This window comes from Lithobates pipiens, unplaced genomic scaffold (assembly GCF_037356315.1).
Source record: "Lithobates pipiens isolate NorthernLeopardFrog02 unplaced genomic scaffold, aLitPip1_a1.2 Scaffold_8, whole genome shotgun sequence".
In the NCBI taxonomy this organism is placed as follows: Eukaryota; Metazoa; Chordata; class Amphibia; order Anura; family Ranidae; genus Lithobates; species Lithobates pipiens.
Window position 1 is genome coordinate 102,723,114 of NW_027507903.1, and position 26,718 is coordinate 102,749,831.

The window sequence follows — 26,718 nt, forward strand, 5'->3', positions numbered from 1 at the left end:
GGGTCAGTGCTACACATGCAAAAGATAAACACGAGTTTATAAAGAAAGGCAAAAATGTAGTTGATTCGAGAAAGAATCCAACTGATCCAGGCTTTTACCATGTCTTCAGGATCATTTGAGGGGCCCCCTTGGCAGACAACCCTATCACAGAACTGTAGTCAATCCCAATTCACTAGCAAGAGCTTTGAGTATCCACTCTCAATGTTTTTAAGGGTCAAACTGCATACAGGGTCTTCCACATGATCCTTTCTTAGGTCTTTCTTCCATAGAGTAGATATATCACCTCTCACTTGAGTGAAGTCACAGTAGAGCTTGGGAACACCTGCAGTAGTGACTCCAATGACTGTGGCTCCAGTAGCATCCTTGAAATGATGCTCAACCCCTTAACATAAGGTTTGGAATCTTTCCGATGTCAGTCAGGTCCACTCTTCTGTCTCTTATTCCTGGACAATTCTTTAGTTTGAAGCAGAAACAAGATAGGGCAGCCAACCATCAATACCCTGTTGTGTCCAAGTTGGCTGTGGTGAGTATATATCCAAGCAGATTTTTATCTGTCTTGACCTTGAAGTCCACTCCATAAAGATAATTTTTCAACTGGTCCACTACTGCCTAGTCCAAGGCAAGGAATTCTAGCTTGTGCATGGGATAGTTCTTTTCAAAGTAGATAAGGCTCCAACTCACATAGGGCAACAGGTTGTATGTGTCCCTCGCATCATACTCCTGGTACAACACCCCACCTAGCCTATCATTTAGCTGGCAAAAGGTCTGTTCAAACTGATCTGTCCACTTCTCCTGTATTGATTCGCAAAGGCTTCCTGCACCTTTTGGCTTGAATGGCTGGTCTTGGCATTTCTGAGTCATCTTACTCAGTCCACAGCAACTTATTGAGGGGTCAGGATATCTCGGCATATTCCTCCATGAATCATCTATCTAAAGCGCCTTTTGATCCATTTCAGGTCTGAATTCAGGCCAAAAATTTGGGCTGAGATCAGACCTGAAATGGTGAACGGGAACGCACTGGACCCCTGCTGTGAGCCGCATGAAGCAATAGTGTGAACCCAGCCTTACATGCAGATGTGCAAGCTCCATGTGTTTAAGCTTGGGAAGGAAAATTAGGTGCCAGAGGACCCTGCAGTAATTTTATTTATAACACCCAGGCATACAGTGCCTTGCGAAAGTATTCGGCCCCCTTGAACTTTTCAACCTTTTGCCACATTTCAGGCTTCAAACATAAAGATATAACATTTTAATTTTTTGTGAAGAATCACCAAGTGGGACACAATTGTGAAGTGGAACGAAATCTATTGGATAATTTAAACTTTTTTAGCAAATAAAAAACTGAAAAGTGCTGCGTGCAAAATTATTCGGCCCCTTTACTTTCAGTGCAGCAAACTCACTCCAGAAGTTCAGCGAGGATCTCTGAATGATCCAATGTGGTCCTAAATGACTGATGGTGATAAATAGAAGTCTCAGTATAAATGCACCTGCTCTGTGATAGTCTCAGGGTTCTGTTGAAAGCACAGAGAGCATCATGAAGACCAAGGAACACACCAGGCAGGTCTGTAATACTGTTGTGGAGAAGTTTAAAGCCAGATTTGGATACAAAAAGATTTCCCAAGCTTTAAACATCCCAAGGAGCACTGTGGAAGCGATCATTTTTAAATGGAAGGAGTATCAGACCACTGCAAATCTACCAAGACCTGGCCGTCCCTCTGAACTTTCAGCTCAGACAAGGAGAAGACTGATCAGAGATGCAGCCAAGAGGCCCATGATCACTCTGGATGAACTGCAGAGAACTACAGCTGAGGTGGGAGAGTCTGTCCATAGGAAAACAATCAGTCGTACACTGCACAAATCTGGCCTTTATGGAAGAGTGGCAAGAAGAAAGCCATTTCTCAAAGATATCCATAAAAAGTCTCGTCTAAAGTTTGCCACAAGCCACCTGGGAGACACACCAAACATGTGGAAGAAGGTGCTCTGGTCAGATGAAACCAAAATCGAACTTTTTGCCCACAATGCAAAACGATATGTTTGGCGTAAAAGCAACACAGCTCATCACCCTCAACACACCATCCCCACTGTCAAACATGGTGGTGGCAGCATCATGGTTTGGGCCTGCTTTTCTTCAGCAGGGACAGGGAAGATGGTTAAAATTGAGGGGAAGATGGATGCAGCCAAATACAGGACCATTCTGGATGAAAACCTGTTGGAGTCTGCAAAGACCTGAAACTGGGACGGAGATTTATCTTCCAACAAGACAATGATCCCAAACATACAGTAAAATCTACAAAGGAATGGTTCACAAATAAACGTATCCAGGTGTTAGAATGGCCAAGTCAAAGTCCAGACCTGAATCCAATCGAGAATCTGTGGAAAGAGCTGAAAACTGCTGTTCACAAATGCTCTCCATCCAACCTCACTGAGCTCGAGCTGTTTTGCAAGGAAGAATGGGCAAGAATTTCAGTCTCTCGATGTGCAAAACTGACAGAGACATACCCCAAGCGACTTGCAGCTGTAATCGCAGCAAAAGGTGGCTCTACAAAGTATTAACGCAAGGGGGCCGAATAATTTTGCACGCACCACTTTTCATTTTTTTATTAGTTAAAAAAGTTTCAAAAATCCAATAGATTTCGTTCCACTTCACAATTGTGTCCCACTTGTTGGTGATTCTTCACAAAAAATAAAAATTTTATATCTTTATGTTTGAAGCCTGAAATGTGGCAAAAGGTTGAAAAGTTCAAGGGGGCCGAATACTTTCGCAAGGCACTGTAGGTATTCGGTAGCATCCTACTCCCAAATAAGAATTTCTCCAACAACAAAAAAATAAGTGGTTTACTATTGCATTCACTGTAAGCCACAAAACTTTAAATTTAATGAAATCTTTTATCAACTCAATGCTGGGATCTACACTGTGAATAGCACTGATAAGGAAGACTCTCCATATGTTCAAAGAAACTGTATTAAAAGGAAAAAATCACTTTAATGGTGCTGCTTCTTTAACAGCACAGGGTCAGCAGTGTCAACAACGTAAAAGATTCATATCTTAGGCTTGCTGCTCACTTAAAATTAAGTTTGAAGCTTGCATTATAACTTGTTTCTTCTTTAGTGCACCTATCTCCAAATTTATTCATTTCTAAAAGTTTTATTAAAATTCTTCAGAGCAAACTTTATTTCTCGATTTCGAAAACTGTAAATAAGAGGGTTCAACATTGGGATAACCAATGTATACACTACTGAGATAATCTTGTCTTGTTGTAAAGAATATATTGAGCTTGGTCTTAGATACATAAAGAGGATTGTGCTATAGAAAAGAATGACACAAATGAAATGAGAGCCACATGTGGAGAATGCTTTGCGTCTTCCCTGTAAAGAATGACTTCTAAAAACAGCACGTAAAATTGAAGTATAAGAGATAACTATTACAATGACAGAGGCAGCTCCTGCACAAGATGTAAACATTGACAGAATAAGCTCATTAGTTGAAGTATCCATACAGGAAAGCTTTAACAAAGGTGGAATATCACAAAAGAAGTGATCAATTTGATGGGAGCCACAAAATGAAAGGCGAAATGTACAGCATGTATGTATTAAAGAATGAAGAAAGCCACCAAAGTAAGAACCACTCAATAACTTAAGACATTTTTCTTTAGTCATAATCCTTAGATAAAGAAGTGGGTTACATATTGCTGCATAGCGATCAATTGCCATTGCCGAAAGAAGAAAACTTTCAGTACTACCAAGGGCAATAAAGAAATACATTTGACAGGCACATCCCAAGTAAGATATGCTCTTTTCTGCTGAAATCAAGTCAGCCAGCATTTTAGGTGTAATACCTGAGGAATACAAAAGATCAATAAATGCTAGGTTGACGAGGAAAAAGTACATAGGGCTATGAAGATGGTCATTTGTTAATATAAGCACTGTAATTCCAAGGTTTCCAAATACAGTGACCAAATACATTGACAGAAACAGTGCAAAGAGCAGAAAGGGTGGTGGGCTTTGTTCACCAAATCCTAAGAAATAAAATGCATCTGACTGATTGTTAAATCGGTGGCCCACGATACCTGTTAAAATTGGTAAAACAATAATGTAGACATCAGATAACTGTGATATTTAAAAAAATAATATGAGATCATAGATAGCATTCACAGTAATGTCACTGTTAGCTTAAATACCTCAACAGTGGAGAAGGGAAATCTTCCAACAAGTATATTAGTTCTGGTGATAGTTGTCTAAGAGGCGAATTTACTTTCGAAAGATTTTCTCTCACTTCCTGCTGTGACTATATGAAAGGAAGTGAAAATCTCCCCAATACAATACAGGTGGCAAGAAAAACTGACAACAATTTGAACCCTCTCCTACAAAGTTAACATTTTTGACTTTAGTTAGGGCCGGTTCACACTGGGGGCGATGCGAGGCGACACGACTTGCCTCGCCGCGATCTGACAAGTCGCCCCCGTTCTGTACAATGGAACCGTTCTGAGAGGAGCGACTCGAGTCGCTCCAACTCAGAAAAAAGGTTCCTGTACTACTTTTGGGCGACCTCGGGGCGACTTGTAATTAACTTCTATACAGAAGTCATTTGCAAGTCGCCGCTGAGGTCGCGGCAGGTCACGGCGAGGCAAGTCGGTGTCGCCTCGCATCGCCCCCCTGTGTGAACCAGCCCTTAGTTAAGGTGTTTACTATCCCTGAATATTATTATTATATTTTCACTCATCATAATCACTTATTCAGGGCTGTATATGCTGAATGTGTTTCTCACAACGCCCTACTGATTACAGTTTTTAGATTTCTTCTAGCTGGATTTACCTTCATAATTGGTAGCATGGCCCATCCCATTCCTGCACCTTTATTAAACATGAAGTGAAGAGGGATATGAGGGGTGGGACTCTATCTGTTCACACGGTTTGGCGTATTTAACTGGGGAGGATTGAATTTTAATTGTGTCCATTCAATCCTAACCAGCAGCACCATAGCTAGCTTTCAGAACAGGCGGTGTATGAAGGTGTTTCCTTCTTGAATAATGCTGTAATCTGTGGGGTGGGATTAAGAAGGTTTGGACTTTTTCTTTAGGTATGACTGGGAGGGTTTGAATGCTAATTAGGATGTGTTCCATCACACCCACCATCAGAGCTGCTGTGAAGGACGTTAAATCATTTTCAGAGTCTGAAAGAGTACAAAGGGGTGTGTTGTAGACTCTAGCTGCTGCAAGAAGTGGCTGTGGAAGGGACACAGTCTATAGCAGGATATACACAGTGTCACATGATACACCCCTTGAAATTTTCCACATTACAACCAAAAACATACATTTATTTTATTGGGATTTTATGTGATAGACCAACACAAAGTGGCACATAATTGTGAAGTGGAAGGAAAATGATAAATGTTTTTAATTTTTTTTTACAAATAAATATGTGAAACGTGTGGCGTGCATTTGTATTCAGCCCCCTTTACTCTGATACCCGTAACTAAAATTTAGTGGAACCAATTGCCTTCAGAAGTCAGAGATCCACATCTCAGGTGGGAGAATCTGTCCACAAGACAACTATTAGTCCTGCACTCCACAAATCTGGCCTTTATGGAAGAGTGGCAAGAAGAAAGCCATTGTTGAAAGAAAACCATAAGAAGTCGCATTTGCAGTTTGCGAGAAGCCATGTGTGGGACACACGAAACATGTGGAAGAAGGTGCTCTGGTCAGATGAGACCAAAATTTAACTTTTTGGCCTAAAAGAAAAACACTATGTGTGGGTGTGGCAGAAAACTAACACTGCACATCACACCTGAACACACCATCCCCACCATGAAACATGGTAGTGGTAGTATCATGTTGTGGGGATGTTTTTCTTCAGCAGGGACAAGAAAGCAGGTCAGAGTTGGTAGAAAGATGGATGGAGCCAAATACAGGTCAATCTTAGACCAAAACTTGTTAGAGTCTGCAAAAAAACTTTAGACTGGGATGGAGATTCACCTTCCAGCAGGAAAACGACCCTAAGCATATAGCCAGAGCTACAATGGAATGGTTTAGATCAAAGCATATTCATATGTTAGAATAGCCCAGTCAAAGTCCAGACATAAATCCAATTGAGAATCTGTGGCAAGACTTAAAAATTGCTGTTCCCAGACACTCTCCAATCAATCCATTCTGACAAAGCTTGAGATATTTTGCAAAGAAGAATGGGCAAAAATGTCACTCTCTAGATGTGCAAAGCTGGTAGAGACATCCCCAAAAAGACTTGAAGCTGTAAATGCAGTGAAAGGTGGTTCTACAAAGTATTGACTCAGGGGGTCTGAATACAAATGCACCCCACCCTTTTACATATTTATTTGTAAAAAAAATTGAAAACCATTTATCTTTTCCTTTCAACTTCACAATTACATGGCACTTTGGTTTGTTTGGTTTGTTGGTCTATCACATAAAATCCCAATAAAAAACATTTAATCTTTTTATAATAACATGACAAAATGTGGAATAAGTCATAGGGTGTGAATACTTTTTCAGGGCACTGTAAACCCAGAATATCAGCAGATCTGCAAACAACAGAGCAACATGCTACAGAGGCATGCTCTATGCTGGGACTGACCATTCCATTCAGTTCTATTGAAAAGAAAGTTGGAGTTCAGCTTTAAATTTAGCAAAGATAAAATAGGATTTTTTTTACAAACCACCACAGCATGAAAGCACAGCAACCAATAAATTCTTTCATGGCAAGGCATAAAGCTTAAAAAAAAAAACATGTTTCAACTGTGAAATAGTAATCATTTGAGGCAGAATTATCTTATAATAAAACAGCTGTGGGTAGCTAGTTAGCATCATACCACCAGTTTAAACAAGGTTCTGTAGTGGTTCTCATGTGCACTTGCCTCTACCCGTAATTATGAATACAGGGGTACATTCATTAGTGGATGCGTGTAAGTGTTTTTACTAATGTCATACAAACCTAATTGTTTGTCTTTGTTGATATAGAGAATGCAAAGGAAAAAATTGAGAAAACGATATTCTTAAGATTAAAAAACAAAACAAAAAGGACATGACAGGAGAAGTCCAGATAGATAAAAAATAACTAAACAGACTGCAGGGCATATATGCATGGTATTGTTTAATTGACAGATCATGCAAGTGCTTATATTTTAAAGCAATATTATAGATTATATAATCATTTGTGACCAGGCCGTTTTAACATTTAGAAGTGCTTTTATTTTCACCCACAGATTTTCCTGTATGCTAGAATCTGCTTGAGCAAGCTGCGAGGCAGAGCTGTGTAATTCTCAGAACTGAATTAACAAAAAGCAGTGCTCATATATGCATGTCGTCTGTGTATTTATTTGCCTTGAGTTTGGCTAATCTCAGCATTTAAATTATTTTTTTTTTTTAACATACTTTTTGTTTAAGCTAGGACAAAAACTGTTTTATGGTGCAATGAAAGAGATTTGTTTAATCTGTGCTAGTTAACATGATCTTCATAAGGGTACAAACCTTTAATTTCTCTTAAAAGCAAGATACTTTCTAACTTCTAAGACAGACCCCTCACCACCCCTATTGAGTTGGAACATATTCATAGAGCCCTCAGGTCACGAGGCAGGGTTACAGATCCACCTCGAGATGTGGTTTGTTGCATGGTGGACTTTCAGTTAAAAGAGCAAAATCTAAGAAAAGCCATAATAGAATTCAACTTTCCCATGATAGTTACATAGCACTGACATTAAAATATACATTAAAATATACCAGGATTTGTCCGCCATTTCCTTGCAACACTGCAGAGACCTGCAGCCTTTACTGGAAACCCTACGTGCGAAAGGAATCCATTACAAGTGTAAGTTCCCATTTTGCCTTCTAGCAACATTGCAAGGCAGAATAGCTTCTTTAAGAGTATCTGTAGATCTCCCGCAATTCTATGACACCCTGAACATTCCACCAGTGGAAGTGCCTAACTGGTATGCTGCATTCTGACCCACCTACTGGAGACCCACGCCAATGGAAGCACAAGACCAGAGGTTCCACCACCACCACTTACCATCTACAGACCGAGCCTACTCTGCCTATCAAGGCCAAGAACAAGGCACCAGCCCAACAAAAGCTCCGAAACCTCTACGGTCCTGTCAAGAATAATGAGATGGAATACTTGATGCTCCCCATACCTGAGATAAGTACCACTATTATTATACAGATCTAGCCATATATAGTGTGTACCTAAACAGGGCATTAATTACTACAATGATCCATATATGACTTGTCACCCATTGCATGATCCTGTCACTAACACACATCTCAGAGAGACTATTATCCCGCAACTGGCCAGGGGCCATATAACTCCTGTACCCACCAATAATCACCAAGGTTCCTAGGTGTCTTTAACGCACCATGTACTAATCACACCAGGAACAGAAGACTGGAATTTCTGACCTTATCAGGAATACACTATCTGCATCACACCATTCCAAGAATTGCTTCCAGCTATGGAATAGTCCTCATCCAAGCCATAACTGAGGCTCCACAACACTCTCACTATACTAAAGACTACAACATACTTAAGGTTTTACATGGCGTCAAAATCTGTTCGCACCTGTCGAGAAACATTGAATTAACACAAATATTTTTTTTACGTACAGGTAAAGGGCAGCCAGGATACCTCACAGGAGCTAAGATGGGGAGATGGTAGATGGGGAGAGATAAGCCAATATAACAACACATCACCCCAAGGTGATGTCCTATCACATTATCACTTTTATACTTGCCTTACCCCACGTAACAACATTACACTGGCACACTAGCGATTACTTAACACCATGCATATAACTTCAGTCCCTAAAAATATTGTCATATTGTGGGTAAATTACACACAAACGATTTTTAGATATCAATATATTGACACATAGCACTCAGGAGAAAAAATACCACATGTAAGCTTTAACTTATGTGTTTCTCCACTTGGTACATCTCAGGATAGTTACTTGAGAAGTAAATACAAGTTATAAGTTATATGTCCAGATTCAGGTTCCCATCTTGTAAGTTTTCTCAGGAAAGTTACCTGTATCAAATGTTCTGTTGTATAATGTTGCGAAATAGTAATAATAAGTACTTGGTCTTTACATAACTTTCTGTATATGCAATGTAACAACACCGCTGATACCCCTCCACACAGTCTCCACCTACACGCATAAAACAACAAATCGAATCCTCTGTCTGGCAAGATCGCTCACTGAATTTTCATTTCTTCCAAACCTACTAACATGCAGTCATGAATTTTGTTTTTCATTTCCAACACTCCTAACTTCCAATTTCATCACTTCATCCTTTAAATTTCCCAGCTTCAACGTACAAAAGGTACGCTTATAAATCAGACAAATTAGCAGGCTCTAACCTGTCGCTGGTTACCTCTAACAACTGATACCCTTCTTATGCCCTACCCACTTACCCTCACACATATACTCAGCCCTTAATTCCCTATCCCCTTCTATACTCAAGCTCCCCTCCATTCTCCTCCATTGACCCAAATAACAGCCCTCAGCATCGATACATACTCCAATCTAAACTCTAATACGATATATAAATAATAGCCTTATAAATATGGCACCCTCTCAAATGAAAGAACTTCTATCAATGCAAACAAATAAGGCCGATGTAGTCTTCCAACAAGAGACACACTTTCAAAAAGGTTTTGTCCCCAAACTTTAAAATTTACCAAGCTATGATACTGCTGGGCTTCACGTTGTCACAACAGACGAATACTCCAAACTTTTGCCATAATTAGCTGAGTTAAACCCACAATACTTTTAGACAGAGGAGAATGGAATACTCATCCACCCCCTCACCCTTACCAATCTTTTTTTTTCTCCCGGCTATCCTGGACTCCTTCACCCTTTCCCCCCTGAGACCTGATTCAAACTACTCTGCCTCTCTCAAACTGACAAGCTATCACACCTTACTAATGTAATACTAATGTATATGATTAGCTCATACCTCACAAGGATATCACGGCAGTCAAGACAAACACGTATCCCAAAAAATGTATTTAAGCACATAGGATACGATAGATCGAAATTTATGAAAACATACCTTCAACCAGAACCTATGTACCATTCACATACAGTACACTCAGCAAAGACTGATACGTGATAGGTTGTTCAGTTACACATCTGTAGATGAGTCAACACTATATTTCTGGTTCCTAATAGTTTTGCTTTTAGGAAGGAGCAGTGGATTGGAGGCGTGGTCTCCCCCCCGACACAGTTTGATCCCAGATGGTGTGTCGGGAGGGAGATTACACTCCGAACCTGCTCCCGATGACTAATATGGCAATCACTGTTTAGAATGTACATATATGACCACATCCCACTTTGTCTTATGTATCTAAATTTATGAATCACCCATTGTTAGATCTCGACAGTCGCTACTGTCTACAAATGTTCTTATGGTTTTTGATATCTGTAAACTCTTCAATAAAAATTATTGGAAAAAAAGCAAGATACCTTCTCTTCAGTTTTAAAAAAAACTTTGGAAAAGTCCTAATCAACGCAGCTTAAATTATGTCAACAGCTCTGCATTTAAAGACAATATTTTTAAGCACAGTTTAAAGTTGTATTTTACTGTACTAGCATTGCACAGTAAAGTCTTCACATATCTCATTCTATCAGATATCCCAAAAATTTGAGGATTATTCCCCATTTCATGACGGTGGGTGGGTCCATGCAAACCATTGCTTTTTGCCCTTAGTGCAGTCAGTGTATGAAAACCATGGGATCAAAAGAGTATAACCATACAGGTTATGTTGAGAAGGGATTAAAGCAAATATAACCTAATATTATAGAGCTATTTATTTGAAGCTTCATAGAAGCCATGCAGTGATGATGACCTGAAACAGTTGTATGCACTATAATGACTTTATAATATTAGGCTATATTTACTTTATATACCAGCAATTCTGGATGTGCAGAAGGATAAAAACAATTATGTGGCTTTGCCCACTATGCTTAAATGAGGATCAGTCCTCAAATTTTTGGAATATGTGTTGGAATGAGACATGTGAATACCTTTTGTTTTAGGAAGGCTTTACTGTGCTATGCATTGTTTAAAATGAGAACTTTTTTATTGTTTTAATCCCTTCTCACCAAAACTTGTATGGTTTTACTGTATTGTATTGTTATTGTAAAAATGTAAAATCTGTGAAGTTTGTGAAATTGTACAAATTACTTCTATTGAATTATGCTTAGAAAATAACAAGGGTAACACATAAATCTATTTTCATGGCAATTCTTGGCTTGCAGTGTTGAATTAATTGCAATATAGGCACTGAGTATTATAGAGAGAAAATACATGTCGGCATTACTAACCATTTTTAAACTTGTCCATACCATTAACACATTAGAAGGTAGGTATTGTAAGTAAAATATATATATATATAATTAAATATTATGTCCTGTTGAATTATGTTTTCAAATCTCTAGCTTCTTATTCTTTATTTTAGTTAATTCCCAATGTTTTATGGCTTCTTGTATATTTGTGTAGAAACTGATATATCAGGCCACTGCCATTGCTGAATTTATAGACTCTTAATAAAGGATATTCTATGTTAGCAATTTTTTTTTTACATGTATTTGCACATGAAAAAAAAAACAATTGTCTGAACAAGCTAATTATCCCAGATCAATTATCAAAGTCCCTTATGTGAATGAAGGATGTTGTGACAATTTAATTCAGCGTTTTATAATTAAAGCAGTTCTTTGGCCTGTATTTAAAAAAAAATAAGTCAGCGGCGACAATTACTGTCCATAACAGCATGTTTACTGTGGGCAGTCGGTTGTGATTCCTTGCAGCTTCACAACCGGCCATCCGCTTCACTTTTTTTTTTACATTTTTTGCACTTTGTCAAAGGTCCCACAGCTTTCTGAGAGCTTCGACGTGTTAAATCCAGATAAACATCTCCCCCCCCCCCCCCCAAAAAAAAGAACAAAAAATAAATAGAAGCAGAGGGGAGGAGAGCATGAAGCAGAACTGGGGTGACCTTTAGCTTTAATATATATGAAAAGGGCAAACCTGTTGACATATTTAACATTTTGTGATGTCTTTTTTTACAGAAATTCAAGTATTTAGTAGGCAATATTTAGCAAGCAGTATTTTCCAGTAAAATGTTATTGGGCCCTATGTACAAGTGTCAGTTATAAGAATTGTGTTTTTCCACACAGTCATTAATCAGCTTCAAACTTCAAGATTTTGTTTAATTTCCAGTGCTAGTTGAATCTGTCTTGTGTCTAAATGAACCAAATTAATTAAATTAAACCCAGCCACTAGTTTGATAAACAGTAATAGAGCTGTTATTTTTAATTTTTTTTATATTTAAAAAAAATTTAAAAATTTAAAAAAGATTGTAAAAGAAAGTGTTACTCCCTTTCCAACGTAATACCAGCCCAAAACACCAGCCATATAAGCTGATATTCTCACTGTGCTCCCTGTTATCTTACTACCAACCTCAGCATCAGCAGGGTGCCTTTAGAGATGAACCACTTTTTCAAGGCATCAGCCTGGCACTTGCAGACACAGACTTTTATATGGGCTTGATCACCACCATCGCCACCATTTTTTTCTTTCGAATGCCAATATATATGCAATAACATACCTCTTTAGGCCCACTCTGTGCGTACAGTATGGCCACTTGCTGACTAGGCAGAATCCACAGGCAGACAAAACTAAAAAAAAAAAAAAAAAAAAAAAGTTTTGTCTTTAATTATACTTTAACCCTTCAAAATTAAATTCAACTCAATTGTGCAGTGCAAAGGATGTTTTTCTACTCTTTTGAGGTATAAAAAGACACTGTTGGGGGGGGGGGGGGGGATTTACTAAGACTGGAACAGCCAAAAAAAAGCTGTGCACGTCAACTGATCAGCTTCTATGTTTAATTTTCCAAAACTTAACTTTAAAAGCTGAAATGGAAACTGATGGGTTAAAATACACAGCTCAGATTATGTTTGCTCTAGTTTTAGTGAATCCCCCCAAATGACTTGCCCTGTTTCTGGGATGAACTGACTGAAGAATATGAGAGAAGCATGGAGAGTCTAACTAGTACTGTAACTAACTAACATAAAACAAGTGCACACAATAACAAGACATAGTGGCACAGCACCAACACTAAATGTCAGCATACATCAGGATAATAACAACAATAACTGAAAAACCCCTAATAGGTCATTCTCAGCCTAAAATATATGTTTTTGGCTATAAAAACATGACTCAATTAGCCCATGAGAATAAATGGCTTGTCCCGTGGACCTGAAAGACATACAATGCCTTGAAAAAGTATTCATACGGCTTGAAGATTTCCAAATTTTGTCTTGTTGCAACTAAAAACGTAAATGTATTTTATTGAGATTTTATGTGGTAGACCAACCCAAAGTGGCACATAATTGTGAAGTGGAAGGAAAATTATAAATGGTTTTCAAATTGTTTTACAAATAAATATCTGAAAAGTGTAGCATTCATTTGTATTCAGCCCCTTTTAGTCCGATACTCCTAACTAACATCTACTTTAATCAACTGCCTTCAGAAGTCACCTAATTAGTAAATAGAGTCCACCTGTGTATAATTTAATCTCACTATCAATACAGCTGTTCTGAAAAGCCCTCAGAAGTTAGTGAACAAACAGCATCAAGAAGGCCAAGGAACACACCAGACAAGTCAGGGATAAAGTTGTGGGGACGTTTAACCACTTCAATACAGGGCACTTTCGCCCCCTTCCTTCCCAGCCCAATTTTCAGCTTTCATCGCTCTAGCGCTTTCAGTGACAATTGCGCGGTCATGCTACACTGTACCCAAATGAAATTTTTATCATTTTGTTCGCACAAATAGAGCTTTATTTTGGTGGTATTTATTCACGACTCCATTTTTTATTTTTTGCGATATAAGTGCAAAAAAAGCGCAAATTTGGAAAAAAAAAACAATATTTTCTTTTTTCTATTTTAAAAGAAATCCAATAAAATCAAATTTTGTCATAAATTTAAGCCAAAATGTATTCTGCTACATGTTTTTGGTAAAAAAAAATTCGTTAAGTGTATAATAATTGGTTTGTGTGATCACAGACATATGTACGCAAATGATCATGTACATATGTGTGCAGGTGATCACGTACATATGTGTGCAGATAATCATTGGGAAATGTGATTTTAGTGGGACATATGTGGGGGACATGTTTTTATTATTAGGGACATGTGTATTTATTATTTGGGGACATGTATGTTTTGGGGACATGTGTGGGGACATTGTGTTTATACTGTGTGGTGTGTTTACACTGTGTGGTGATTTGTGTTTACACTAGACTGGTGATCAGTGAGTAAAAAGCTGTAAAAAACAGCTCATACTCACTGATCATCAGCCGGCTGCAGCGATCTGCTCTCCTCTCCTCAGCGATGACTTCTGTGTGAGGAGAGGAGGAGCCGATTGCCTAGCAACCGGCTGTTTGTTTACATCACATGACGGCCGTGATTGGACACGGCCGTCATGTGATCAGGAGGGCCAATCACAGAGCCCTCCTGCCGATCTGAGTTGCGCCGTGTCTGGGTGACACGGGCGCATCGGGATCGCGCCGCTGCGCGGGCACGCGCGCGCGCGATCCCGCTCCTTCTGATGGACGTTCCTGAACGTCCTATCAGAAGTAGACGGCTCCCACCCGGCCGTATATGTGCATTGGCCGGGTGGGAAGTGGTTAAAGCAGGGTTAGATTATAAAAAAAATATCCCAAGCTTTGAACATCTCATGAGGCTCTTTATCTTCTCAGATGGTAAAGCTGCCCATTCCTGGCAAAAAGCCTCCAGTTCCTGTGAATTCTTGGGCTTGATTGCATGAACTGAATGTTTGAGATCTCCCCAGAGTGGCTCAAAGATATTGGGGTCAGGAGACTGAGATGGCCACTCCAGAACCTTCACTTTATTCTGCTGTAGCCAATGACAAGTTGACTTGGCCTTGTGTTTTGGATCATTGTCATGTTGGAATGTCCAAGTACGTCCCATGCGCAGCTTCCAGGCAGATGTATGCAAATGTTCCTCCAGTATTTTTTGATAACATACTGCATTCATCTTGCCATCAATTTTGACCAAATGTCCTATGCCTTTGTAGCTCACACATCCCCAAAACATCAGCGATGCACCTCCGTGTTTCACATTAGGAATGTTGTACCTTTCATCATAGGCCTTGTTGACTCCTCTCCAAATGTAGTATTTATGGCTGTGGCCAAAAAGCTAAATTTTGGTCTCATCACTCCAAATGACTTTGTGCCAGAAGGTTTGAGGCTTGTCTCTGTGGTATTTGGCGTATTGTATGCGGGAGACTCTGTGGCATTTGCGTAGTAATGGCTTTCATCTGACAACTGTAGGAGGGGGGGTTGTCCCATGCTTGCCCCCAATTTTTCAAATTGTCAGCTGCAGTTTTTCTGTCTGGGTGTTCCCCCTTTTTTTTTTTTTTCGTTTTTACATTTCTGTCAGCGTCAGGCCTCAATTTAAAGTGCACCAAACACCACTTTTCATTGAATAAAGTGCATTCAATTACACATTTGCATGTATATATAAAATGTGGGTAATTAGCCCCCCCATCATGGAAGGCCAACAAGGAGAGGCAGACATTCCCATACCACTATGAGGGGGCCAGCAGCATCTGTCATGTGAAAGAAATTCTGGTTCTGGACACCCATCCTTGATTAATTCGGCAAGCCACTTGGACCTTTGGTACCGGGAGACACCCCAAAAATAAAGGGAAGCAAGCAAGATGTGTATTCATAGGGTCTCTGTCTTTAATGGGAGATCACCCAGCTTATATAGTATACTGATGAAAATAAAAGGGAGGGGGGTGTGGTCTTAGTAACAGGAAGAGATAGAAGTACAGATACCAAAAACAGTAAACTGGACATCTGGTCATTTAGTCATAAAATTGATAGTTGATATCCTTTGATAAACACAACTTGAAAGCGCTTGGCCATATATACACACTATTAGGTGTATGTTATTATACAGACATTCCTACATAGTCATATACAACCTGAAAACAGAAGCAATGAGAGACTATACTGAATATAGCAGGAACAAATCAAGTGATGGGAATTATGAAAAATTGAGTCCATATGATTCATTCATATTATTGCAATCCCCTCTTAAGCCATGAATATGACTTATCCTGTAACATACTCATCTTGGTGTTTGTAATATAAGCTGAGGTAAGTGGCTGGGTCAAAGATTTGATTAGCCTAGAAAATTAAGCACATGACAAGTTTGAAACAAGCTTACATGGATAAGACAAAAAGCAGGAGCATTATAATAACCATAGCAATGTCTGTCATCCATGAGAATATCCCCCTGAGGCCAAACCCTCCTATGTTGTTAAGGGGGTTCCATGTCTTTCTCTTAAAATAACATCATCAAAGTCATCAAGAACAAGAGGCCCAAGGCCTTCCCAAAAATCTGTGGTGGGGTAAGCAAGGTCATCTTTTTCAGAGTCTTGACCACCTGTTTCACTCATTGTTTGAAGATTTGTATCACCTTTTTCACCTCTCTGTGCTTGCTATCTTGCTTCTGAGGTGTTTGGTTCACCTTCTTCACATGACTGGCATGGATCCAAGCCTGTTGTCCCACTACCAGAATGGCCGTTTTGGTAACCGCAATCACTGTAGATGGGGGTCCAAATGGGTACTCTTGCTTCTTGGTACGATTCAGTTGCTGGACCACTATGTCTCCCACCTGTAGATGATGAGTAGGTTCCTGCAAAGAAAAGGGTAAGGTGTGACACGTTTTTCAACTCTATCCAAAATTTCAATAACTTTCTTAACATACTGCTTCTGTATGAGATCAAGATCCTCTCTTTTTAACATTAATGGCTGTCTAGCCCATGGGGTGGGGAAGGGTCTGCCCATCAGGACCTCCAAAGGGGGGTAACTTGTGGTTTTAGAGGGAGTCATTCTTAACTCTGCAAGGACTGCAGGAAGTACCTTTTTCCATCCATTGAAAGCAGGCCCGGACTGGCCATAGGGCACACCGGGCATTTGCCCGGTGGGCCGCGGACCGCCGGGCCGCATATCATTTCATGGCCGCTGGTCCAGTCATTAGCTCCACGGCCGCTTCCGCGGCCGGCTCTGCGGCCGGCTCCGCGGCCGGCCCCGCGGCCGGCTCCGCGGCCGACTCCGCGGAGACGGCCGCATTTATTTCTGGCACTGGCAGAGAGACTGATTTGCGGGCTGGGCTGGGCTGGGCTGGGCTGCGGGCTGGACTCTCCTTGTGCCAGCGCCGCTCTCCACAGCCATCTCCTCGGCCACCTCCGCGGCCTTTCACCTTTGGAGGAAATGAAGAAGAGGTCATGTGACCGAAGGGGGAGGAGTTGGAGGAGAACTCATCTTCCTACTGTCGTAAAAGAACCTGCAACTAGAAAGGTAAGTGACAATATTGCCTGCCTCATATGTATATTTTTTTATGCATCTTTGCTGATAATGTGTGTTTTTTTTTTTTATCATGCCTGTGCCAATGTTTTTTTTTTTTTTTCAATGCCTGCCAATGTTTTTTTTTTTTTTTTTTTTATCATGCCTGTGCCAATGTGTTTTTTTTTTCAATGCCTGCCAATGTTTTTTTTTTTTTGTTTTTTTTTTATCATGCCTGCCAATGTGTTTTTTCTTGGCTGATAGTGTTTTTTTTTTTTTTTTTTTCATGCCTGGCAATGCTTTAGGCTGTGTTCACACTGCAGCGATGCGGGAACGCCGCGAATGCGCGGCGGGTTCCCGCATCGCATGCCTCCCAGCGGCAGTTCGCACTGCCCTATGCGAACTGCTGGGAGTGTCAGTGAAACGTTAATGACACGTGCAGATCAGTTCGCATATCGCAGTGCGATCTGTAAACTCGGACAGGGATCGGATCGCATGGTATGAAAACCCATGCGATCCGATTCTGCTGCGGACCAAAAAAAGGGTCCTGTGCGAGTTTGAGGCGGGTGTGATGCGAATTCAGCCATACTATCTGTATGGCTGAACTCGCATCGCACAGAGATCGGATGTGATTTGCACTGCAGTGCGGTGCGAATCACATCCGGTTCTCATAGTCACAGCAGTGCGAACCCAGCCTAAAACTGATCTTAATAAAAAATAAAAGTGGTCAGTCTCTCTTAGAGATCCCTTTCACACTGGTCATCTCCTGTATTAAATCCGCAGTCTCTGGTCATCTCCTGTAATACATCCGCAGTCTCTGGTCATCTCCTGTAATACATCCGCAGTCTCTGGTCATCTCCTGTAATAGATCCGCAGTCTCTGGTCATCTCCTGTATTATATCCGCAGTCTCTGGTCATCTCCTGTATTATATCCGCAGTCTCTGGTCATCTCTTGTATTAGATTTGCAGTGTCTGGTCATCTCCTGTATTAGATCCGCAGTCTCTGGTCATCTCCTGTAATAGATCCGCAGTCTCTGGTCATCTCCTGTATTAGATCCGCAGTCTCTGGTCATCTCCTGTAATAGATCCGCAGTCTCTGGTCATCTCCTGTATTAAATCCGCAGTCTCTGGTCATCTCCTGTATTAAATCCGCAGTCTCTGGTCATCTCCTGTAATACATCCGCAGTCTCTGGTCATCTCCTGTAATACATCCGCAGTCTCTGGTCATCTCTTGTATTAGATCTGTAGTCTCTGGTCATCTCCTGTATTAGATCCGCAGTCTCTGGTCATCTCCTGTAATAGATCCGCAGTCTCTGGTCATCTCCTGTATTATATCCGCAGTCTCTGGTCATCTCCTGTATTAAATCCGCAGTCTCTGGTCATCTCCTGTATTAAATCCGCAGTCTCTGGTCATCTCCTGTAATACATCCGCAGTCTCTGGTCATCTCCTGTAATACATCCGCAGTCTCTGGTCATCTCTTGTATTAGATCTGTAGTCTCTGGTCATCTCCTGTATTAGATCCGCAGTCTCTGGTCATCTTTTGTATTAGATCTCCTGTAATAGATCCGCAGTCTCTGGTCATCTCCTGTAATAGATCCGCAGTCTCTGGTCATCTCCTGTATTAGATCCGCAGTCTCTGGTCATCTCCTGTATTAGATCCGCAGTCTCTGGTCATCTCCTGTATTAGATCCGCCGTCTCTGGTCATCTCCTGTAATAGATCCGCAGTCTCTGGTCATCTCCTGTATTAGATCTGCAGTCTCTGGTCATCTCCTGTAATAGATCCGCAGTCTCTGGTCATCTCCTGTAATAGATCCGCAGTCTCTGGTCATCTCCTGTAATAGATCCGCCGTCTCTGGTCATCTCCTGTAATAGATCCGCAGTCTCTGGTCATCTCCTGTAATCGATCCGCAGTCTCTGGTCATCTCCTGTAATAGATCCGCAGTCTCTGGTCATCTCTTGTATTAGATTTGTAGTCTCTGGTCATCTCACGGGGGCCAAGGCAGGCTGCTCTTTAAGCCACCACCAGTCCCCTAACCTTTCCACGGCTGCCCGACTGCCAGATCAGCTCAGGCTCAGCCATCGGCCCAAGGGGGACTGAGACATGAAGAGGGGAGGAGCTAGAAGAGCCACAGCTGCCAATATAGTTTGCCGTTGGAGTCGGGGGAGTGACCACGAAGGGGAGAGGAGCCTGATGCAGTCGGATCAGAGAGAAAGTAAGTGTGGCCACCGGTAACCTGAATAGGAGGAGCGGTGTGGCGGCTGCATATAGAAGAATCATTCTGTCCATCCTCCTCCCGCAGTCTCCGAATGCCTGCTTCTGCTCCTCTCCCTCTTGTAGGCTTTCAGGTACTGCGGGAGGAAGATGGAGAGAATAATTCTTCTATATGCAACCACCCCACTACTCCTCCTATCCTGCTTATCTCTACCCCCCCTGCAGTGCTCTCTAACCCCCCACAGTGCTCTCTAACCCACCCAGTGCTCTTTGCTGCCCCCCTGTGGCCTCTGCCTCTTTCTCAATGTGATATCCACCTCCCCCATGCTCTTCGCTGCCCCCTGTGCCCTCCACTTCCCCAGTGCTATCCAGCCCCCCCTGTTCTCTCCTCCTCCCTCCTGGGCTCTCCACCACCCCCCCCATGCTCTACACTGCCCCCCTGTGCCTTCCGCCTCTCCCCCCTGTGCTTTTTTACCTCCCCACGTGCTCTATGCTCTCCCCCCATGCTCTACGCTCTCCCCCTGTGCTCTTCACCTCCCCCAGTGCTCTCCACCTCCCCCCATACTATACGCTACTCCACTGTGCTCTCCGTCTCTCTCTCTGTGCTCTCCACCTCCCCCCATGCTCTCCGCTGCCCCCCTGTGCTCTCCGTCTCTCTTCCTGTTCTCTCCACCTCCCCCCATGCTCCCCCCTGCCCCCTGTGCTCTCCACCTACCCATGCTCTCCGCTACCGCCTGTGCCCTCCACTTCTCCCCCAGTGATCTACAGCCCCCCTGTGGTCTCCACCTCCACCCAGTACTCTCCACCTCCCCCATGCTCTACGCTGCCCCACTGTGCCCTCTGACTCTCCCCCTGTGCTCTCTACCTCCCTCCTGTGCTCTCCACCTCCTCCCATGTTCTACGCTGCCCCCCCTGTGCACTTCACCTCCCCCCAATGCTCTGTAGTACCCCCAAGTGCTCTCCAGCCCCCCTGTTCTTGCCATCTCCCTCCTGTGTTTTCCACCTCCCCATGCTCTATGCTTCCCCCCTGTGCCCTGCGTCTTTCCCCAGTGCTCTCCACTTCCCCCATGCTCTACGCTACCCCCCTGTGCCCTCCGCCTCTCCCCCTGTGCTTTTCACCTCCCCCTGTGATCTCCACCTCCCCCCATGCTCTATGCTGCCCACCTGTGCCCTGCGCCTCACCCCCTCCACCTCCCTTGCATGCTTTACGCTCCCCCCTGTGCCCTGCGCCTCTCCCTCCTGTGCTCTCCACCTCCCCCATGCTCTACGCTGCCCCCTCTGCCCCTCCCCCTGTGCTCTTCACCGCCCCCCTCTTTTCTCTACCTCCCTCCTGTGCTCTCCACCTCCCCCCATGGTCTATGCTGGCCCCCCGTGCCCTCCGTCTCTCTCCCTGTCCTCTCCACTATGCCCATCCTCTACCCTGCCCCCAGTGCTCTCTAGCCCCCCTCATGCTCTATGGTGCCCACCTGTGCCCTATGCCTCTCCCCCAGTGCTCTCTAGCCCCCCCAGTGCTCTCTAGCCCCCCGTGATCTCCACCTGCCCCATGCTCTACACTGCCCCCCTGTGCCCTATGCCTCTCCCCCAGTGCTCTACAGCCCACCATTGATCTCCGCCTACCCCCTGTTCTGTCCTCCTCTTCTCATGCTCTCTGCTGCCCCCCTGTGCCCTATGCTGCCCTCCACCTTCCCCCAGTGCTCTACAGCCCCCCAATGATCTCCACCTCCCCCCTGTGCTCTCCACCTCCCCCCGTGCTCTCCGCCCCACCCTTTGTTTTTGCTTCCCCCTGTGCTCTTCAACCCCCCACTCCCTGTGCTCTCCAGCCCCCCTTGCTCTCTGGCCCCCTTGTGCTCGCCTCTTCCTCCCTGTGTTCTCTACCTCTCCCCTGTGCTCTCTGCCCCCCCATGCTCTCCGCCTCCCCCCATAGTGCTCTCCAGCCTCCCTGTGCTCTCGCCCCACCCCATGTTCTCAAGGTTCTTCTCTGTGCTCTCTGCCCCCCCCCGCTCTTTCCCTGTCCCCCTCGCCCCTCGCACCTTTGCCGGGTTTCCCCCTCCCCTCTCCAGGGGGATTCATCAGGATGGAAAGTGGGAAAGGGGCCGGTTAAGATGTCATGGGCTGCTCATTCCAAAATGCCCGGGCCTATTTTTTGTCCCAGTCCGGGCCTGATTGAAAGTCCCCCCTGTGGTTTTTCCTGATTTTATCTTTAAGTGTGCTATTCATTCTTTTTACTAGCCCTGAACTCTGCGGGTGGTATGGAATGTGAAACTTTCAGTCAATCTTCAGTGTTTTCACTAAATTATGACATACTTTGGCTATGAAGGCAGTGCCATTGTCTGACTTGATCTGAAGTGGGCAGCCCCACCTTGGGATTATTTCCTGTGTAAGGATTCTGACTACTGTTTGTGCATCTTGCAACATATGATTTTACTAATGAGGGAAGAGTGGGGATGAAAAAAAAATCTTTATCCAATAACCCACATGTAACCTGCCAGCCTCTGCGCCCTACCTCATGATAAATAAGAGGGCCAGTATGGTGGCCCGTAATTATGGGAGGAGCCCGGAGGGTATATAATCAGACCACCCACAACGGTCTGTGTCGGTTCCAGTGCAAGGTACTGCACATCAAGGGGCTGGCTCTTCTCAGCTCCCTCACGGTCGTCTATCTGTGTGTCTAATCGTAGGTGCACTTCGGCTTCTTCATTCGTGGTCTTCGTCGGCGGTTCCCGCTCATGGTCGCAGATAAGTAGTATCCGAATCTTTTCATATCATGTGCAAACTTGCGGCTTATCATGCTTACTATCCTGCACCCCTTTTGCAAAACCTACCTCTGAGTTGTTGACACTCATGTCCCGACATTGTTCGGCACAGCCGAGTCGCTATCAGTTGTTCCTCGTTATCACTCGCCATAGGCTTCACTGGTTATAAAATTCACTGTTCTCATCCTTTTTTGAGATAAACAGGTATTGTTTGTATGGGTTTCTGTGGCTGATTGAGGTGTAATTAAACCCACCTGATGTCTTACCTGCACTTAACTAGCCTGGGGGGATGGGTGGTTGATAGGTGTTTGGTTTCACAGTAAGGAAGGGCATACACTCTACAACCAATTCGTATCAGATACTCCTTACTGCCAATTTATATCAGATTCATCTCATACATTTTTGAGCTGATTCGTGTCAAATGCATTGCAGAGGCTGACTCTGCCAACTCACTGCATGTCCACGTAGTTGTACCTTCGAGATCGGTCGTATATCTTCATCGATTGTCCCACGCTCGGACCGCTACACACTCGCTGTCGCAGGTAGGACTTTGTTGTTACCGCTCTTCTAAACTCCAATAGTTACGTTATCATGTTCGTTTTGCAAAGTCGCACTTACGCCACCGTAAGTCTATGTCATCTTTCATGTATTTCATCCTTTCTACCCAACGCGGGTTTACTCGAGCCGATCACTTCACGGTCGATGCGGTGAAAGCCGACATTCAAGCCCCTTACTCACCTCGCATCTACGGCCGATTCGAAATCTAGTCGCAACTTCGCTTCTATGTTTCGGATCCTCGGCAATCACAAGCCCCTTCAACCGTCATCACCATTTAGTTGATTCGAACCCAGCCATATCATCGGCAATACGGTCAGATCTGTTATACGAGCCCCGTAGTCACCTCATATCTACGGCCGATTTGAAATCTAGTCGCAACTTCGCTTCTATGTTTCGGATCCTTGGCAGTCACAAGCCCCTTCAACCGCCATCACCATTTAGTCGATTCAAACCCAGCCATATCATCTGCAACACGGGCAGATCTGTCATACGAGCCCCGTAGTCACCTCGCATCTACGGCCGTTTCGAATCTAGTCGCAACTTCGCTTCTATGTTTCGGATCATTGACAATCACCAGCCCCTTCAACCACCATCACAATTCAATCAATCCGAACCCAGCCATATCCTCAGCGATACGGTCGGATCCCATATACGAGCCTCTCAGTCGCATCTACGGAGGATTCGAGTTTAGTCGCAGCGTCGGCGCAACGATTCCAGTCCTTGCCAAACGCAACTCTAACAACCAAGCCGAATCCTGTTGCATCACCGACTCAAATGAGTCAAATCTTTCGCAGACTATTCCATAGCTATAGCCCAGTTCAAACTAGTCACATCGACTGTACGAATTCAGCAGTACTTACATTTGACCTTCTCAGTCTATCCATACATGATCGTACACAATTCTCTCCACCAATTTGCTCAGTATTGCGCACGGTCATTCCTACATAATCACATTTCCTCTATAACCTTTCTTTCACCTTTCAACAAAGCTGCGTTCTTGCAATCGCTGCAAGTCTTTTCTGCATTTGGCTCAAAACTGCCAATCGTTTCCAGTAGCAACACTGCTGTTCACCTCATACCTACACACTTATAAATCCGCAAAACATTGCTTTCACCTTTCAAATCTCATCTCTAGTAGAAAAACGGCTGCTCTCCTCATTCCTACACACTTATAATTAAATTTATAGATTCAAATAAAGCTGCTTTCTTGCAAATCGCTGCAAGCATCTCTGCAATAGCTTAATACGGCCACTCATCGTCTCCAGTAGCAACACAGCTGTTCACCTCATTCATTCATTCATTCATTCTCACCTCATAATTCAATTTATAATTCAAATAAGGCCGCTTCCTTGCAATCGCTGCAAGCATTTCAGCGAATGGCTCAAACTGCCACTCATCGTCTCCAGTAGCAACACGGCTGCTCATCGTTTTCTCTGTCGCTTTCCCCTTTTAGGCCAGTTAGAACACCAGTTAGTCCACCCTGCACCAGGTTTGGACAGTATCTCCCAAAAAAAAAAAAAAAAAAAAAAAAAAAAAAAACATTGTCGAGGGCTTGCATCTTCACCAGGGGGCCAGCTTTGCCCCAAACAGCTCTTTGCAATCCCCATCGTCAAAACGAAATTCTCATGTCACCTTACTACAGGCTCCCGGTCAACTCAGTTCTCGACCACCAACCAGTCGACTTCACAACTAGGGCATAAAGTCAGGTGTGTAGTTCAATGGGATTCCCCCTTTCTCTTAAACACTCTTTCACTACATATTTTTACTTCACATACAGAATTTGACCTGCTCCTGAGGCGTTAGCAACTGTCACATACTTCTGTGCACTTCACTCTGTTTTCGAAGCACAAGCCTTCAATACGCAGACAAGGTCGCCTAATCTCCATACTTGCTGGCAGTGCAAGCATTAGTAGACCGAACCCACGTCAATTAACTACAGATCGCAACATTCCTACTTAGTATACCAGACTTCAGCTACCCACCCCAGTCCGCCCTGGGGCGCTCTGGTTCATTAGTCTGTGCCGAGCACAGACTGACACCCGAGCTATCGGTTACCTAGCCAGTCACCTCCTGGCTCACCTCGGTTGTTACACATTCTTTTGAGTTTTCTAAAGTCACACTCAACAGCGCTCGAGCGCAAACCAACTGTCACTATGGCTGTCGTTCCTTGTCCTATTCTTCTTGTTTCCTTCCGCCTTTCACCTTATCTACCCAACGCAACTATCCGCTCCTACCTTTGCAACTTACCTCAAACATACCCCCCCTTGCTTTTAGTTGACGCCATGTCGCAGGCAGACAGTGAGGACTTTGCCTCAGCCCTGCCATCACCCTTTACGGGCTCAGCAAGCGGCGGTTTAGTCTCACAAGAGCTTGGACCAATAAAAAACAAATAAACAAAACAAACAAAAAAAAAAAATATATAAACTCATAACAGAACGGTGTCGCAGGAGTAAATCCTACCCTGCTGCAGCCAGGAAACCAAGCCTTTAGGCTACTGTTTCCACCACCAGTGGCAGCCCTTCCAGGCACCACTTCAGTCTATCTTCTTTGCGACTACTCAGCTGCACTCCTGGGTAACCACACTGTCAGCAGCAGTCCCTGAAGTCCAAGCAGAGTGACAGCCCTGGAGGTACGCCCAGCCATGCCCCTACCAGCTCCAGTCACCACCGTCATTCCCGTACCTTCACTTACAGATGCACCATTGTCTTCCCTGCACACCTTGTCCTAGCAGGGCATCTAGGAGGACATCTTGGATGACAACGACGTTAACTTAGCATCCCTCCTCATAGCAGTACACAACTTGGCTTAGAACAAATCATATTCGCAGGGAGATGTCTCCGTCATCCTGAAGACCAGAGACCCTTTACTTAATCGCAAGCTCACTGTCACAGAGTTTGTGCGGGCCTTGGGGACAGTCAGAGACATGCTAGGCAGAGCAACCCCAACAGGAGGGTAGAATTGGACCTGTATCTGCACGCAGCAGGTCACAAGTACGCAGGGTGCCCATCCTTTGACTATCACTGCTCATTTTCAGCCAAGGCAGCAGCCAGACTCAAGGGGATCTTTTACCTCCCATCTTTTAGTGTTTCTCTTCCAGGCAAAGACCCTGACTAAATCCTTAAATTAAGATGTGCCAGCTATAGCAGATCTGCCCATGAGAGTCGAATTTCTCACAAATTGGAATGGCATGCCAATGTGTATTCCTTCAGCATCTCTCTCTTCATCTCAGGTAGTCATGGTCACCGCAGCCTCCACAGGTCCTCGCCTCAATTTTGGTCAAATTGGGTTTATAGGGCCATGGCCGTCAGAAATCCTCTTGATTCCTGGGTTCAGTTAGTCCTCCTCTTTGTTCGACCTCTACCCCATTGTCGCAGCAGCTCAAGTCTGGTGCAACAACTGGGCAGGACAAACAGTGGCGTTCGCCACAGACAACCAAGCCAATAAACCAATAAAGGAGGTCCTAGTAGCTGGCCATCGTGGCCTTCCTGTGCAGGCTGGTGCCACTATCCCCACAGCACCAATCTAACGTCCTATGCGTCCACATCCCAGACAAATGCAATAATCTGGCCGACGCACTACCCGTTAACTTTGCTTCGTTATTTTTTGCAGGAACCTGGAACCGACCCGACCATGTCTCTTATCCCACACTGGTCGTAGCTAACCTCGGATTCAAACAACACTTTCACGACGCTACCTGCCTTATTAATCTTTCACTATCTCACAACACCCTGAAGGCCTACCGGGCAGCCTAGAGGTTCTATGTCAGGTTACTAGCCTCAAACCCCAGAGCAATACCAAGAGTTCTCTATCAC

The 26,718-nt window shown here is 43.7% G+C and overlaps 1 protein-coding gene across 2 annotated transcripts; it reads right to left on the reverse strand.

Moving 5' to 3' along the window:
• Window positions 1–250: 250 nt before the first annotated feature.
• Window positions 251–4,045, reverse strand: LOC143964472 (olfactory receptor 5AP2-like). 2 transcript variants are annotated; one of them, XM_077474248.1, is made up of 2 exons: window positions 3,167–4,045; window positions 251–260 (listed from the first exon to the last, which is right to left on the reverse strand). In XM_077474248.1, the coding sequence occupies exons 1-2, from the start codon at window positions 3,958–3,960 to the stop codon at window positions 251–253; spliced, it is 804 nt and encodes a 267-aa protein (XP_077330374.1). In that variant the 5' UTR covers window positions 3,961–4,045. The 2 variants fall into 2 exon arrangements, with proteins under 2 accessions (XP_077330374.1, XP_077330373.1); XM_077474247.1 differs by lacking the exon at window positions 251–260 and having other exon boundaries at window positions 3,016–4,045.
• Window positions 4,046–26,718: the final 22,673 nt, after the last annotated feature.

Coding starts and splice junctions, on each gene's coding strand:
- LOC143964472 (XM_077474247.1), bottom strand. CDS start 3,960: ATGTATTTGGTCACTGTATTTGGAAACCTTGGAATTACAGTGCTTATA.